This window comes from Brachyhypopomus gauderio, unplaced genomic scaffold, assembly GCF_052324685.1.
Source record: "Brachyhypopomus gauderio isolate BG-103 unplaced genomic scaffold, BGAUD_0.2 sc62, whole genome shotgun sequence".
In the NCBI taxonomy this organism is placed as follows: domain Eukaryota; kingdom Metazoa; phylum Chordata; class Actinopteri; order Gymnotiformes; family Hypopomidae; genus Brachyhypopomus; species Brachyhypopomus gauderio.
Window position 1 is genome coordinate 1,503,783 of NW_027506883.1, and position 15,963 is coordinate 1,519,745.

Genomic DNA, 15,963 nt, shown 5'->3' on the forward strand with positions numbered 1-15,963 from the left:
TGACTCACGTTTCCGGCAGTATGGTAGCTGGATTATTTTTGGACTCTAACCTATTTATAATCTCTGGACACATTTCTGAGTAGAGAATTAAAGCAGTCTTGTAAGTCACTCTGGATAAGATGGTCTTTATAACGACCACCATAATAATGTAATGTGGTATAGTACAGAATTATTTTACTATTTAGTCTTTAAAGCGTTCATAGAAAAATGTACATGATCTTCAGAATCCGAATTATTGACTCTCCAGACAAAGCGTACCTCCACTGAAAATACTAATGATCGCTAAAGCTGCAAAACAGCATCGTTAAACTCCAGATCTCAACCTGTCCATTACTGAACTGATCCAAGCTGACACTACAGCAGAAGACCTCACCGCCCTCTCTGTGGAGGCTGAGGTAAGATCCATGGACTACTTCCTTCAAGTGAACTAGAATAGTGCTCTGTGTGCTCCAGATTTCTGCAACAGTTCTTGGCTGTTTGAAGAAACAAGGTTATTATTTTTTTTTTTTTACTTTAATCCCTCCAGAGTTCATGGTGAGGAGCCATGTAGTCCCCAGAGTTTCTGCTGCAGTACTCTCTGGAGTAAGTGGAACTGCACATGTAACATCTGAGAATAATTTGCTGCAATATAATGGAGCATACTGATATTTTTGGTTGCAGCTTATAAAAACACTAAAGTAATAAAATCACTAATTCACAGATTTCAGCCAAATATTTTTGGTAAATGCTACTGACGATAGTCAAATGCTTACCTGCACGTGGAGTGGTAAGACTGAATTGTGGCTAAATCTTTTCTAATAGGGAGCTTTTGCTACCGAAACATCCAATGTCTAACAGAAAACCGACCTGAAAATAGAAAGGTACAGTTGTAGTGAGTGACAAGTCAATACTGGAGGCTGTTATTAGGACAGAGTTCCTGCAAGCGCCCCCGTGCTTCTCTATGAAAACGTACTGGTTACCAGTTCTCTCTGGAGAACCACCCAGTACATATTCCCACCAAATGTTGGCAGCAGGCAGTCCCTTGTGGTTTATGCCCATCATCCCAGCAAGCTCGCAGCGTTTTCACAGCTGCTGGTCTCTGCTGCATGTTCACAGGTGTGTTTAGACCAGACTTGTCCAGTCTCCCCATCTTACGGCTACAGTGTTAGACAGGCCAGTTCACCAGGGCCTTTTAATGTGGGCTCCCACTGTGATTTTTAACATTTTTACTTTTTTCATAAATATATCATTTTCACTCTTGTTCCTATGTAGATGGTCATAATTCATCTACATTAGGTATTATGTAAAGTTCATGCTCTGGCTGTATGTGTGTAAGAGGGCCTTTGTTGCAGGCCCTTGCAGTATGATGGTACACCATGGTATAGTCCTCCTGACCGAATAAACAGTTTAATAACATGTTTCTTTTCAGTGACCAGTTGGTCAAGTTTTTTATCTTGAATCACCACTGAATGGTGATTCCCATATAAAGATTGTTTTGAAGTGCCATCTTTGTAAATGATCAGCACTAAATCTTCACAATAATGTACTCATTTCTTCATCAAGGCTAAAAGCACACAAATATCTACCACATTACACACAGGTAGGCACAATCATTTATTGACATCAAAAACAAACTGAACTGAAAGACGTAATGAATTCAAACCATCATAGACTGATTACTATTAAGTTGCTATTGTGTGGGCATCAACTAAGCCATTGCATATAGTCCTTGTACCAAACCATGGTGTTTACATTAAGGCTAAGAAAATAACCAATTTTATATTTTTATTTGCAATAAATCAAGAAAACTACAAATACTGTACAGTACTGAAGCAGGTCTTGCCTTTAGGATAAACCTAGGGCACATCATTATTTCTTAGTAGTACCTCCTGTACATTGACATCTACTTCCATTATGAAGCTGTCTGTAGTTAAACACTAGAGGAGTCTGTAAAACACAGCAGTATCTGTCTATTGGGCTATAAGCTTAACGGCGGTCAGTCTAGTGCATTGGACTGGAATAAAAGAGTTGGTCTGTTGAGCTGAAGGCGGGGACGTGGCAGGCCTGTCTGCTTCACAGGGTTGGCACTGTTTTGCTAGCTGGTTCGATTAAGGAACGTAGTGTCTTCTTGGAGATGCTGTAGGCCGCAGTAGTACCATCACTGCTGTACGTGAGGGGGTCATTTGCATATACTAATCTACGAGCTTTCATACAGTAGCACGCGAGGCCTCTCAGTGACTATGGAGAAGTTAGTAGCAAATGTCTTCCCTGCTAGGTGTGATTTACATGATCTGTACTCCAGTTAAGTTTAACAGAAGACTTAATAATGATAATAATGATGATAATAATAATAAATGTATAATGCACTTAAACCCAAAGTGCTTGACGTCAAATGACTTATCATGCAGTAGCGCTACATTTGAATTAGAGCAATTTTTGTCTCAAGCTTTAGAACATGGTGGATGTATTAGACTGCTGACTATGGGAGACTTCAGGTCCAAGAATCTTGGGTCCAGAAGGTATGAACAGATGTTTCATCCATACTCCATATTCCCACCCAGTGACTGTGCAAGGCTCGCAGTCATGCATGCGCACAGCGTCCGCTGCTCGTCTGCGCAGGTTCTCCGTCAGTCTTCATGCGCTTTTGACTTGGGTTTCTTCCTATGAGACGCTCCATGTTCACGACTTCTACATTTGTTCAGGGGATAAATCCTGCCCACAATATAAAACCATAATGACACAACAATGTGACCACACACAATGTGAAATACAACTGCTAGAATAAAATATATTGTTAGATTAAATATATATTATATAATTAAATTCTCATAATTAAGTGTGTAGATAAATAAAATAAATGTAATTATATGTATCTGAAATACAAGATGTCGGGTAACACATAAAATAGCATAATTGTAATATATCAAATCTGTAATCTGAGTATTTCAGGACATTTTTTATGTTAACATTAACTAGTGATTCTCCATAGTGCATTGTATGTTCTATATAGAGTTACACACCTCCTCTGGTAGAGGTAGATTAGGAAGACCACGTCATCTCTGAAACAAGCCAGCTGATGTGGCCCAGGAGTGGTAATAATTCCACTGAACACATCACTCATAAATGTGTTCAGGCCCTGTGGCATTGTGCAAGACAGACATATTAATAGTCAATAGCAGTCTGCTTAACACTGAAGATTTACTTATGAGTAAATACATTTTATATTTTATATCATGCCATCGATGTAAACTTACTTTGTAGAGTAATACGGACATTGGAAGTTGCCCAACAGATTTTAGCTGTAATGAAACACGAAAAAGGCACTGAACATAGAATTAGTTTAAAGCTGAATTCCATAAATCAGATGTTGAACTGATTTAAGAACAAACCTTGTAATTAATAAATAACTGTGGGACCATAGATAGGAATCCAAATGCATAAACCCCTATTAAAAATAATAATAAGTAATTTATTTAACATTCTAACTCTGTGGAAAAGAACAGGTTTGCACAGTGACTCATGATTTTTAAGAACTTACCACTGACAACACTGTTCAAGAGCCAAGAGTACAAACTACTGAAAAAATAAAAACAGACAATAGTAAAAATCCAACATCTAGTAAATATTTCACATTAGAATCACTAATTTTCAAATGATCAATACCTTTTATTCTTGAGATATAAGAAAGAGTACATGGCCCCACTTATGCACAACGGATACATTAGATATGACAAGAATTTCATTGCCTGAAAAAGAAAAAGAAAAGTATCATCTAGGTCACTTAAGTGTCACTTAAGTGTCCTTTTCCTTTTCAGTCACTGCTTTTACGTGACGGATCATTTCAGTACCTTGGCATCATATTCTTCTGTTGCCTGTGTGATCTCATCTCTCTCATCCTAAAGAGAACACAGTGCAGTAAGAACACTGATCTGCAGGAAAGACTCTAGTGCTGATACTGAAACAACCCAATCTAATATATTAAAACTTATCTTACTTGAAATTCATATTTACTAATTAATAGTAGAACTTACCTTGGGTTGAAGTGCAAATATTTTACTGACTTTCCACAGCTAAAGACAGAGGAAATACATTTTAGAATGAGATTCATTCTAAATTTACATTTAGTGAAAACTGCATTTAACAGACTAATCTGTTTCCATACCTCAGTTAAAGCTGCAGCTCCCATGGGGATAAGAATCAACCAGCTGGTTTTCTCCCCAAGCAGATACAGAAATATGACAGACGTGCTCAAACACCTCCAGATCACTGTAGAAACACACATGCAGCTTCACGGGAAAGCAAAGTTTGCGGTTTACAATGTAAGCATCTATTTGAATAATAACTGTGATTGTCTAGTCAGATGTCTGTGTTGATTTCAGTTCTAGAACGCTGCTGACCAGAACATCTGAACCGTTTAGATGTTTGAAGCTCAAAAGGTTGGATTATATGTAGCGTTTCCACTACTAAGGCTCTGTTCATTCAGGTTAGAGTATTTCATGAACGCTGAACTCACCTGACCGCTTGGAGATGCCAGCTAAACTTTTTTTCCCTTGCCAAAAGCTCACATCATTTTTGAAAGCAAAGACTTCAAATGAGAGCTATGAAACATTACAAGGCAAGTATGAAATCACAGCAAATATACATAGTTATAGATTATGTAAATGTAAAATATTTGGAAATAAAGATTACAAGTGATACATATGTTGACATGACGGAAATAATCTTACATGGAAGGCTGGCACCAAGACGGATAAAACCAAGACATGAACACCACTCTCGACAAACATGGCTTTAATTTCATCAATGTTCTTCTCAGAAAATCCTGAAAATCCAAAAATATTAAATTATCTAAAATAAGTCGATTAGATAACAGAGCAGTGAATCATATGTTGACAATGTAGACAATAAATATAAAATATTTTGTGTTAAAATTGATGCCACCTCTAAAACCCTTCAACAGTACTAAAATTGACTTACCAAAATGTTTGAGTGAGTATATGACAGCCTGGATGTGAATCCATATTCTGAATTTCCGAAGAGTTATTGTATCATATGACATAGTGAGGGGAACTGCTTTTGTAGTAATGTTTATCTCCTTCATAAAAGCCATACAAGATACAAAGGTAACAAAGATACTCATATTCACCAAACACATGACAACCATTTATGATTTTCGGAATTACACTGATTTTAACGTACAGTGAAGTCTTTTATTCTGCTTTGCATTTCATCAATGAGTAAAAGGGGCAGGTAGATTTTCTTTTTGTCCTTCTTTCCATCTTCAACTCTTTAAAAAAAAAAAAAAGTGTAATAATATGGTTTCATGTTATATCACTTAATTTGGAAATATTAAGTCTGCACCTGCAACCATCAGGTGCAGACCTGACCTGATGGTTGTAGCAGTTCAACTCACATTTTCATGTATCTGTGCAGATCACTGGGCACTGCTGCGTTATTAAAGGTGAAGTCCTCCGTCATCATGTTGAGAGAAATGTGCGATTTCCAGTATGACACCAGCTTTTGGGCTTCTCGTCCCTACAGCCACAACACAACCCAGACACCAGAGAAAGAGTTTAGTGCATCTTTCCCTTAGGCACAAACACACTACCAGGTAATACCCTGTATTACCTTATGAGCCGCTTCAGTAGCAGCACGAGTGCCCGCTGGTGGAGGGGGAGTCATCTGAGAGGTGAGACGAGTCACAAGTCGCACATGTTTACTGTCCTTCCACGGAGACACTCCACTCTTGTGTACATACACCACCGCATGGACACTCCCGTTCTTATGAGTCAGCTCAGCCAATGAGACGCTCACCTTTCTATTTCCAAGAGAGAGCATGTAGTAATGTGAAACACACCTTGTAGCACTGATCGAAGATGGAGGGTGTTTACTGTAAATAGTTTCTCAGGGCTGCAGTAAGTATGTTTTTGTTTATTCTTAAACAGCGTTAAAATGATCTGTGAGAATGTTTAACAATAACAACAATATTAACAATTATACTGTTGATCAATTATATGCCAACATGCTACATTGGTATTTTACATGAAGAAAACACATATATTCCAGAAGGAAACCATAAACACATTTCATGCATTTACTTAGAAGGAGTAACTTGCCTTTCAAACTTGGTGTGAATTTCAAATTTGTCCACCTTGAACAAGAGCTTGTGTCCACCTTCGTCATTGGGGTCCATGGTCGAATAGAAACTAAGCTTTTGTATTTAAAGCAAAGCGTTTAGAAAGCTATGCCGACAATAACTCAGATAATATGTGAAACAAATGTGCTCTCACCTGCAGTCGCGGTTTAGTAGTCAGATAAGACGCAACGCATTGATCACCTCTTGCACTGTCACACGGTTTTGTGTGCACGAAGCCATATATGGCCCAGCACGTATGGAGCACGTAGATAACCAACACCCCAAATATAACTTTCGTGTACGACATCTTAAATTGAGACCCATTCTTGGGCTTAGAATAGCACGAAGGAAACATTTTCCAGCAAAATAAAAAAATCGTAGAAAGGAAAAAAGCAGGATCTCATAAAACGATGGTCGGGCAGGCAGAAGCAGCACTATAATCATTCACGCTGTTGAGGTTAACATGATGTGATGAAGCCCGTTATCACTGCACGAAGAGACTCAGTGCAGCACTCATCTGCATCAAGTGACAGGATGCCATCAACGCACCAGCGACCAGGAGCACACTGCATACGGACGCATCAGCACCCTCAACACTACACCTGCATCAACATCCTCAACGCTACACCTGCATCAACATCCTCAACGCTACACCTGCCTATTTATATCACAAATATCACAACGTAAACCCGCCCTGCTCCTTTAGATTATTTAAGGTAACATTCGTCCGTGCATAGCTGTTGCCAAATTGCAGGAGGCGGAGGTGGGCGGAGACGCTACGATGAACCCTGCCGAACGGCGTTTCCAGTTCCGCGTGCTCCCACGTGCCGCGCGCGCGCCCTGCCTTTGCGTTCGTCATACGTGCGCGCGGACATATGTAGTTTTTACCTGGTTAAGACGAGAAGAAACGTCAATTTTAACGGAAATATCAATATTGTGGACGCGTTTTCCACTTTGCATAACTTCGAGGGGCAGTGTGAGGGGAGGGAGGCGCACGTAGCGAGTGCAGAGCCGATGATCTCGGCTCGTTAGCTCACTGTTTACTGCTGTTCAGACTAGCAGGGTGGCTAAAGACGAGCGGCGCGCGCCCTCCTGGGCAAAACAGGCTGAATCACAGTATTATTAGTATTGGTATTATTATTATTATTAGCATCGTTGTCTCCTATAACAGTTAACAACGCAACGAGCAAGCTTGCAAACTTTGCGTATCTAGAAAGTCGAACTAAACGCGCATGGTTCGTTGTACAGAGTCTCATTCAAACTAATTGGATGTTGTCCGGGTGCATGTGGAATATGTCGCTCCTAACAAACTAAATGTAGTTTTAAAGGGTTTTCCGTTGTTTCGACCACGATGGAGGCCTGTGTGAGGTTCATGTGTCGCGAGATTCCGGCTCGTTGGACTTGTAGAAGTTTAAAAAGCTCAAGATCACCTTTGAAACGTCCTCTGTGTAGCCGTGGAGCAGCGTGTTTGTGGAGGAGGAACCATCATGTAGTGGGAGCCCCAACACTGTTGACCAGACCCCACCGTGTTTGTGAGTGTCTTAAGACATAGATGTAATCAGTGTTGGTACACCACTGATTGCTAGATTCTTTAAATAGGATCTTGATTATATATAAAAAAAATAGTCTCACGCGTTTTGGTATAGACCAGTTATTTGCTAAATAAATGTAATAAATGTGGACTGAACGTATTCAAAATTATTTAAATTAAGCGATATGCAAAGTATACTGATTGCAAGGGGTGGTGTTAAATGACATGCTTGGTCTATGTGTCTATGCAAAATACAATGCACTCAAATGATTTCTCCTCCATCAGCCCAGTTTAGTCGTGACAGAGTTACAGACGTCACCCATACATCACTGTCCAGTGTGGCCCCTGTTTTTGTTGTGGTAAGAGCATGAAGAGTCTGTGTGGTGGGGTGATGCTACCAGCCCAGTGGTCAAAGGGCCATAACTTTGTCTTTTACCAAGTGTGAGGTGCTTTGGAAGGTGTGTAAGATAACTGTTTTAGATACCTTTGCTGCTATATCAACAGTGGGGTGTGTAGGTTTGCTGCAGTGGGAGTGAATACAGGAGCAGCGTTGGGTCAGGCCAGGGACATACTGTCTGTTTATTTAAACGCAGCTCTCTGTCCATGTAATCATGATGACTCAGCTGTGTAAGACACATGTCATTGGTCAGAACTTTGGTTTGATGCCTGTAATGTCAGAGGTCAGAGGTAATGTCAGGCACTGTTCTGCTCAACAGATGAAATTTGCAGAAGATGGGAGCGTCACTGCATTTGGTGAGTTGTGTTATTCTCTCGCGTCCAGATGCGATGTGGCAGTGTTCCTGGTGGAAATAAGAGGCGTCGTGTGTCTCGTGTTTCCTTCTTCAGAGAAAAAGAAAACGGAGTTCTGTCAGGAGCTTGGCCTGCAGGCCCGAGACCTGCGATTCCAGCATCTCAGCAGCATCACCCCACGCAATAATATGATCATCATTCGCATGGAGGCACGTTCGCTTTTATTGGTGTTTTACTGGCCAAGATGAATACTGCAGTCATTTCTAGTGACACATTTACTGCTTAATATAATTTCAGTGTTTTGCTATTACAATGCTTTGTACCATCCAGTGTGTCAGATGATGGACTGTAAGTCATTTGTTACCCTTATACGAACCACATTCCTTTATATCCATGCAAGGATCAAATAAAAAACGTTCTTTGGAAACTGCTAGTGCCATCACAGTTTCCAAACTAGTCTTTCTTTCTGTGTTTAAGTCCCTCAAAGCTGTAATAACTCGGGAGAGTTTGCTGGTTCTGGATTTCCGTGGGCTGGGTCTGGAGAAGTGGCTGGTTTTGGAGTTGGGGCCGCAGTTAGCAGGAGACGGAGCTTTGGCCACCTACTCGCTGCCCTTCGAGTTCAGGGCCATGGAGGCTATTTTGCAGCACCGGGTAAATTCTGGGCACTGAGGGTGCGACAAGCAAGCCAGTAGTTCTAGAAAAACAATTGTGGCACAAGGGAATTATATTCTCAATGGAGTGTAGTATGTAAACACACACCGCCATGAGTTGATTTGAATAGGAAGCTTTGCTGTGTTGGTTTTCGAGCAGGTGTGGGTATGGGATTGAAAGGCTGTCCTGTTAATGTGTGTTCTGGTCCAGATAAACACACTGCAGACAAGGTTAAATGAGGTGCAGCCTCAGATCCTGGACTGTCTGGAGTCCTTAGTGGACCCAAAGCTTCTCTCTGCAGACCGCAGTAAACTACACATGCTTCTCCTCAACAGTAAGAGGTTAGTGAGGAAAACGATTCCCTTTTGTCATAATGGTGGGGTTTCGCTCATAATCTAAATCTAATTTCTACCTTCTGGCTTTTGAATCACACATTTTTCACATAAATGTTCCATATGAAGGTTTAGAAAATTGAGCACACAATATCCAGTCTTTCAGTTTCAATTTGTATGACATCTTTATGCTGTTCTTGAAAGCTTGAACTGGTCGTTTGAGTTTGAGCATATTAACTTCCTGTCTGAGTAAAGCCTTGAACTTTAATAACTACATTTCCACGTAGCCTGTCTGAACTGGAGACTGACGTCAAAGTATTTAAGGACAGTCTTCTGAAGATTCTGGATGAAGAGGAGTTCATTGAGGAACTGTGTCTGACCAAATGGACTGATCCTCGCGTATTGTAGGTGAAATGAACACTCGCCTTTTCATTGCATCTGGGCAAATGGCTGCACCACCTGTACACCTTGTTGATAATGTTACTTTGGTTTTTCTCTGTGTTTTTGTTAAATATTGTTTACATTTGTGTGTGTGTGTGTGGTTGTATTTATTTGAACGCACGTGCTCCTCCGTTTGTCTGTGGAGGCAGTGAGGAGAGCAGTTTGGACATCGACCATGCCTACGAGATGGAGCTGCTCCTGGAGAACTACTTCATGCAGGCGGATGAGCTTGGAAATAAAGCGCGGGAGATGAAGGGCCTCATCGATGACTCGGAGAGCGTCATCTTCATCAACCTGGACAGGTGCCTCTAATATACAGATACCAAAGGCGTGTTGAAACCACCAGATACGGTGCCATCTTTGATTTATTCTTTCTCTTTTTTTTTATGTTTTTCATCCCCCCCTCCCCCCCACCACCACCATCAAACACAAGTCCTTTGGTAAAGAATATTTAAATGTTTGTCAAATAGCAACTTTGTGCTGTCTGCGTACTTTGCACTTTTTTTATCTGTACTGTTTACCTCTCAATTCTTCAGTGAATCCACGACACACACGGAAGCGTCTGCAGAGAGGGTTGTGTTCGTGTACCAGGGTCTCTTACCGTTTCTTTGCTTCTAAATTTATGCTAGTCATCGAAACGTGATGATGCGCCTCAACCTCCAGCTGACCATGGGAACCTTCTCTCTGTCCTTATTTGGCATGATGGGTGTGGCGTTTGGCATGAACCTGGAATCTTCCTTTGAAGAAGTAAGGAGGTTTTTTATTGGTGCAATAAAGGAATTATATTAGCTCGCGCTTTGATGGCTTTCCCATTTGCTCTCTGTGACTTGGCGTCCTGAGCAGCAGCGGCCAGTTGGTCACATGACCTTATGTTCAGTCTGGTAACTATGCGCTGGTTACCTTGGTCACTTGAGACTTTCCAAAGTCTTTTTGCTCTCTTGTAAACATGGGCAGCTCTGAATAAATCTTTAAACCTGTACAGCTATAATGTTATAAGATGTGTTTTAGTCTTATTGTTCCCATAGTTGAAGTAGAGGCAGTAGTGTTTTTCAGGTAACAGTGTACTAAATCAGACTATATTTACTCAAGTGTGTGTGTGTGTGTGTGTGTGTGTGTGTGTGTGTGTGTGTGTGTGTGTAGGATCCCCGTGTGTTTTGGTTGGTGACGGGGTTCATGTTCCTGGGCAGTGGACTCATATGGAGGCGTCTGCTGTCCTTCCTGGGACGACACTTGGAGCCCAGCCCTCCTCCTCCAGTAAGGTCCAGCAGCACTGCAGCTCAGTAGCCTAGCCTCACCTCCTGACTGTCCCAGGAAGGGGCAGTCATGGCCTGGTGGTAGGCAACTGGTCTTGTGACCGGAGGGTCATGGGTTCGATTCCCAGACCTGAGGCCATGACTGAGGTGCCCTTGAGCGAGGCACCTTACCCCAACTGCTCCCTGGGCACCAGGCTAGGGCTGCCCACCGCTCTGGGCACGTGTGATCCACAGTCCCCTAATAATCACTAGTGTGTGTGTGTGTGTGTGTGTGTGTGTGTGTGTTCTAACTGCACAGATGGGTAAAAAGCAGAGGACAAATTTTGTTTGTGGTGAAAAATCACAATGGACAAAATTTGGCACATTTACATTTTTTTTACCTCAGTAGCCTAGCCTCACCTCGCCTCACGTAGCCACGCCTCAGTAGCCATGCCTCCGTAATCTCACGTACCCTCACCTCAGTAGCCTCACGTAGGCTCACCTCAGTAACCTCGCGTAGCCTCGCCTCAGGTGCCACGCCTCCGTAACCTCACGTAGCCTCGCCTCCGTAGCCTCGCCTCCGTAGCCTCACGTAGCCTCGCCTCCGTAGCCTCACGTAGCCTCGCCTCCGTAACCTCACGTAGCCTCGCCTCCGTAACCTCACGTAGCCTCGCCTCCGTAACCTCACGTAGCCTCGCCTCCGTAACCTCACGTAGCCTCGCCTCAGTAGCCTCGCCTCAGTAGCCTCGCCTCAGTAGCCTCGCCTCAGTAGCCACGCCTCAGTAGCCACGCCTCCGTAACCTCACGTAGCCACGCCTCCGTAACCGCACGTAGCCTCGCCTCCGTAACCTCACGTAGCCTCGCCTCCGTAACCTCACGTAGCCTCGCCTCCGTAACCTCACGTAGCCTCGCCTCCGTAACCTCACGTAGCCTCGCCTCCGTAACCTCACGTAGCCTCGCCCCAGTAGCCACGCCCCAGTAGCCACGCCCCAGTAGCCACGCCCCAGTAGCCACGCCTCCGTAACCTCACGTAGCCTCGCCTCCGTAACCTCACGTAGCCTCGCCTCCGTAACCTCACGTAGCCTCGCCTCCGTAACCTCACGTAGCCTCGCCTCCGTAACCTCACGTAGCCTCGCCTCAGTAGCCACGCCTCCGTAACCTCACGTAGCCTCGCCTCCGTAACCTCACGTAGCCTCACCTCACGTAGCCTCGCCTCTGTAGCCTCGCCACCGTAACCTCACGTAGCCTCGCCTCTGTAGCCTCGCCACCGTAACCTCACGTAGCCACGCCTCCGTAGCCACGCCTCCGTAGCCACGCCTCCGTAACCTCACGTAGCCTCGCCTCACATAGCCTCGCCCCACATAGCCTCGCCTCACGTAGCCTCGCCTCACTTCGTCCCACTGCTTCTCGCTTTTTCAAATAATGAGGAGTAGATTTTCCCCCTTGGATTTAGCAGCTGCGTCAGATAGAATGTGCACACATGCAGGTTGAAACTTCAAATACCTGCTATTTATTTCATGCTTTTATTTCAGGCTTGGCAAGCCAAGATGCTTCCAGCATTTACAAATCTCCAGTGTATTAGCTGCTTTTGTTTTTCAGACCATCCACACTATGCACTGCAGCAAACTGCACAAGTGGCTTGGCATTTGTCTTAATTTCATACAGCGGGTTTCTGAAAAAACAGACACATCTAAAGTAACTAAATTACAACTTGCTGTACAAATAAGGTAATTATGCAACTGGTGGTTCAGTCTCAGCCAGATATCATCCGGCCGTGTTGACCAAGACTTTGATGCGTGAGGTTTTAAAGCTACATGAGGATATGAGCAGAGCTCCAAGAGGCCGTAAGGGTTTGGCTTGAATTATGGTGACAAATTCACAAAACCTGAAAACCAATTCAGTGTTTTATTGTTTAGAAAGACAATTAGGCACCACAAAATTATGGCTTTAGCTGACCATATAAATAAATCAGGATCTATGTGACTCAGTCTCAACACAGTAATCTTTGTGAAAGTGTCAAGAGATGAAGATGATTGTAGGAAACCAAAATCCGAACCCCTGAGCACTAAGCCCAGAGAATGTCTTCAGCACATTATGGGTGCAGCCAGCTGTTAACATTCTTGGTGTTATGGGCAGATATCCAGTGAGAGTTATTAGGCTGCGTGATTGCTGTATATGGTCATGTATTTGCTAGTGGGTAGAACTCCATAGACTGATGCTGGCAAATTTGTAGCTTTACATATTACCATGTAGTTAATATTAATGTTAGGTGTGTCCATTATGTTTATGGCTGGGTCATATCCTTTATACACCTGCTCTTTCACGACTGGAGCCTCTCTGTATGGACATTAGGCACATGAATCCACATTAGAATGGAAAAATCCAGTGATCTAAGTGACTTTGAAGGAAGTATCGCTAGACTAGCTCGATTCCACTATTTCAAAAATCTGCCAAACGTATGTTTATTTTTCTCATGCAAGAGTGTCAAGAGTATACCAAGAATGGGGTGATGAAGGAAAGAAACGCAGTGAAAGGGAATCCTGTAGACATAAACAAGAGGAGGATGTGAGGAACCATTCTGACGAACAGGCAGTGCACAGTCAAACAACCTGCAGCAAATCAAACTCCAGAGCGCACAACACCAGAGCGCACAACACCAGAGCACACAACTCGTTATTCCTTAGCACAGATGGGCTATGACAACAGACTACCAGTTTGGGTGCCATTGCTATCTAAGGGAACAGAAAGCGAAGGCAAAGAGCATAAATTGGGTTACTTAGCAGTGGGAAAACATGGCCTGGTCAGACAAATCCAGATTTCTGCTGCTCCGTGTTGATGGGAGGGTCAGGATGTGGTGGGAGCAGCACGAACCGACGAGCTCTTCCTGTCAGGTGTCAACACTTCAGCCTGGTGGAGATTTCTTGGCACCCCATCAGTCCTCCGAGGTCTGTGGATGGATGTTTGGACTGTAGGGCTTAGCTAAGCATTGTGGACGACCAGGTTCATCCCTTCATGGCAGTTTACCCTGTAGCAGAAGGACACATTCAGCAAGACATGGGCTAAGATTCCTGCAGAATATATTATATTATATTAGTTTTGGCAATATAGTGTGTTTATATACACTCCCACCGCCCACTTTATTAGTTACACCTTGCTAGTACCGGGTTGGACCCCCTTTTGCCTTCAGAACTGCCTTATACCTTATAAGGCCATTATAGCACAGCAGTGGAGCAAAAAGGGGGTATGCAGCGTATGCGACGCATAGGGGCGCTGCACTAGAGGGGGCGCCAAATCGATGAGATATAATACTGAATTTGTGTCCATCTTACGTTCGAGTGCATAATACATAAAAGCTGTATGTATAGAACAAATATCTTTATTATAAAAAAAAAAAAAACAAACTTGCACAGAACAATTGACCATCAGCCAGTGAACCGAGTACACTGAAACCAGCACTAATAGCACCCAAGTAATATTCTGGAGTAAATGTACATAATTATCAGCTCGGTGTGATTCTTGTGGTTTTTGTTTATAAGAGAAACATTGTTGTTTTGGCTCATTTCCACCAAGGGCAGCAAATGTTCTAGAGGGCACGGTAGTTACTTTGATTGCATCTGTTTGTAATTCTGTATATCACATTATGCTGGTGTGAAATGCAGATGTTGGTTGAATGTTTAATGAAAGCTCAGGTCCCTGAAGACTTACTTTCTCTCTCACACACAGATTCCACCTTTCTGGAGGAAAAACCAGATCAGCACCTTAAAAGGGTCAGAGGTCAGAGGTGAAAGCAGGAGTAAGATGACCTTGTGAGGGTTGTAGGGGTCTCTCTCTCTCTCTCTCTACTTCTCATTCTGCCTCTTACTGTGTGCTGTGTGATAACAGCAGTTACCGTTCATGTCAGAAAACGCACTGTTAACTGACAAATTATGCTTTTAAAATAATATACGCAAGATAATGTGAACCTCTCATAAAAATAATTCAGGTCAGACGAGCTTTCAGTGAAGTGGCATGGAGTTTGATTTATGGAGCTCCATCTATGCTGCTCACTGTATTTGTTGTTATAACTATTTTTGATATTATGGATTTAAACTGGGCACATATGACTTGACATTGTTATAAATATATGAAGGCTGTATTGGTGCTTTCATGTAAATATCATATTACATCTAACATTAAATAAAAAATATTTAAACAGAAACTGACATTGAATCTTGAATCAAGCTTAATGTGTGTGTTGATATCCAAGACGTTGTATAGACTACTGTAATGCACAGTTTGTCCACCTGAGGGAGACAAACTCCATTACACAAGTTTTTTTTTTTGTTCATGTGCTTCACCATTAACTTTGATTAATGAGAATAAGATTGATGTTTTTTTTTTTTTTTTAAACATTTTTACTGTAACTGCTGACCAAAAATACAAAGTATAGATATGTGATCCTGGTGGACCTGCTGCGATCAATCAGTGTAACAGTGTAAAATACTGTTGTAGTACATGTGGATATGGTTTATGGGATTATTTGTCCTCATTTCAAGGTGAATATATCTGCAGTTCCAGTAAGACATGCATCTATTCACACATTTTATAATCAACAATCTAATAGTCTTAAGTTCCGTTTTTGATAGGTAATAAAATAGACATATTAATTACTGTGTTCATTTTTATTTTTATAAGTTGGATGATTAATTATTACTGTTTGAATACTTTTAGTTTGCATCGCGTGTTTACACGAGAGCATATTCCACTTAAGGAATCCGCATTAATAAATCCAGTAAGCTGAAGCATTTTAGCGGTGAATGATTGAGGGGTGTGGACAGCTGCCTCCTCCTGGTGACCGGAGCATCCCCTAAATGGGGGGACCCTGCCTCCATGCGGTACCCACCTGTCAATCATCACGCACACGCTCCGCCC

At 42.5% G+C, this 15,963-nt stretch overlaps 2 protein-coding genes across 6 annotated transcripts; one reads left to right on the forward strand and one right to left on the reverse strand.

The window, feature by feature from the left end:
* Positions 1-1,588: 1,588 nt before the first annotated feature.
* LOC143489409 (lipid scramblase CLPTM1L-like) lies at positions 1,589-6,949 on the reverse strand. 4 transcript variants are annotated; one of them, XM_076988430.1, is made up of 17 exons: positions 6,270-6,949; positions 6,096-6,190; positions 5,608-5,797; positions 5,393-5,514; positions 5,179-5,266; positions 4,957-5,074; positions 4,707-4,801; positions 4,493-4,577; positions 4,142-4,245; positions 4,011-4,049; positions 3,828-3,875; positions 3,643-3,725; positions 3,518-3,552; positions 3,369-3,424; positions 3,234-3,278; positions 3,000-3,115; positions 1,589-2,691 (listed from the first exon to the last, which is right to left on the reverse strand). In XM_076988430.1, the coding sequence occupies exons 1-17, from the start codon at positions 6,468-6,470 to the stop codon at positions 2,607-2,609; spliced, it is 1,605 nt and encodes a 534-aa protein (XP_076844545.1). In that variant the 5' UTR covers positions 6,471-6,949; the 3' UTR covers positions 1,589-2,606. The 4 variants fall into 4 exon arrangements, 2 of the variants coding, with proteins under 2 accessions (XP_076844545.1, XP_076844543.1); XM_076988428.1 differs by having other exon boundaries at positions 3,518-3,555; XR_013124671.1 differs by lacking the exon at positions 3,369-3,424.
* Positions 6,950-6,966: 17 nt separating this feature from the next.
* mrs2 (magnesium transporter MRS2) lies at positions 6,967-15,254 on the forward strand. Of its 2 annotated transcripts, XM_076988434.1 has the most exons (11): positions 6,969-7,647; positions 7,932-8,005; positions 8,363-8,399; positions 8,493-8,605; positions 8,874-9,047; positions 9,258-9,388; positions 9,667-9,783; positions 9,970-10,122; positions 10,450-10,567; positions 10,961-11,074; positions 14,776-15,254. In XM_076988434.1, the coding sequence occupies exons 1-11, from the start codon at positions 7,467-7,469 to the stop codon at positions 14,860-14,862; spliced, it is 1,299 nt and encodes a 432-aa protein (XP_076844549.1). In that variant the 5' UTR covers positions 6,969-7,466; the 3' UTR covers positions 14,863-15,254. The 2 variants fall into 2 exon arrangements, with proteins under 2 accessions (XP_076844548.1, XP_076844549.1); XM_076988433.1 differs by having other exon boundaries at positions 6,967-7,647; positions 8,363-8,605.
* The last annotated feature ends 709 nt before the right edge of the window (positions 15,255-15,963 follow it).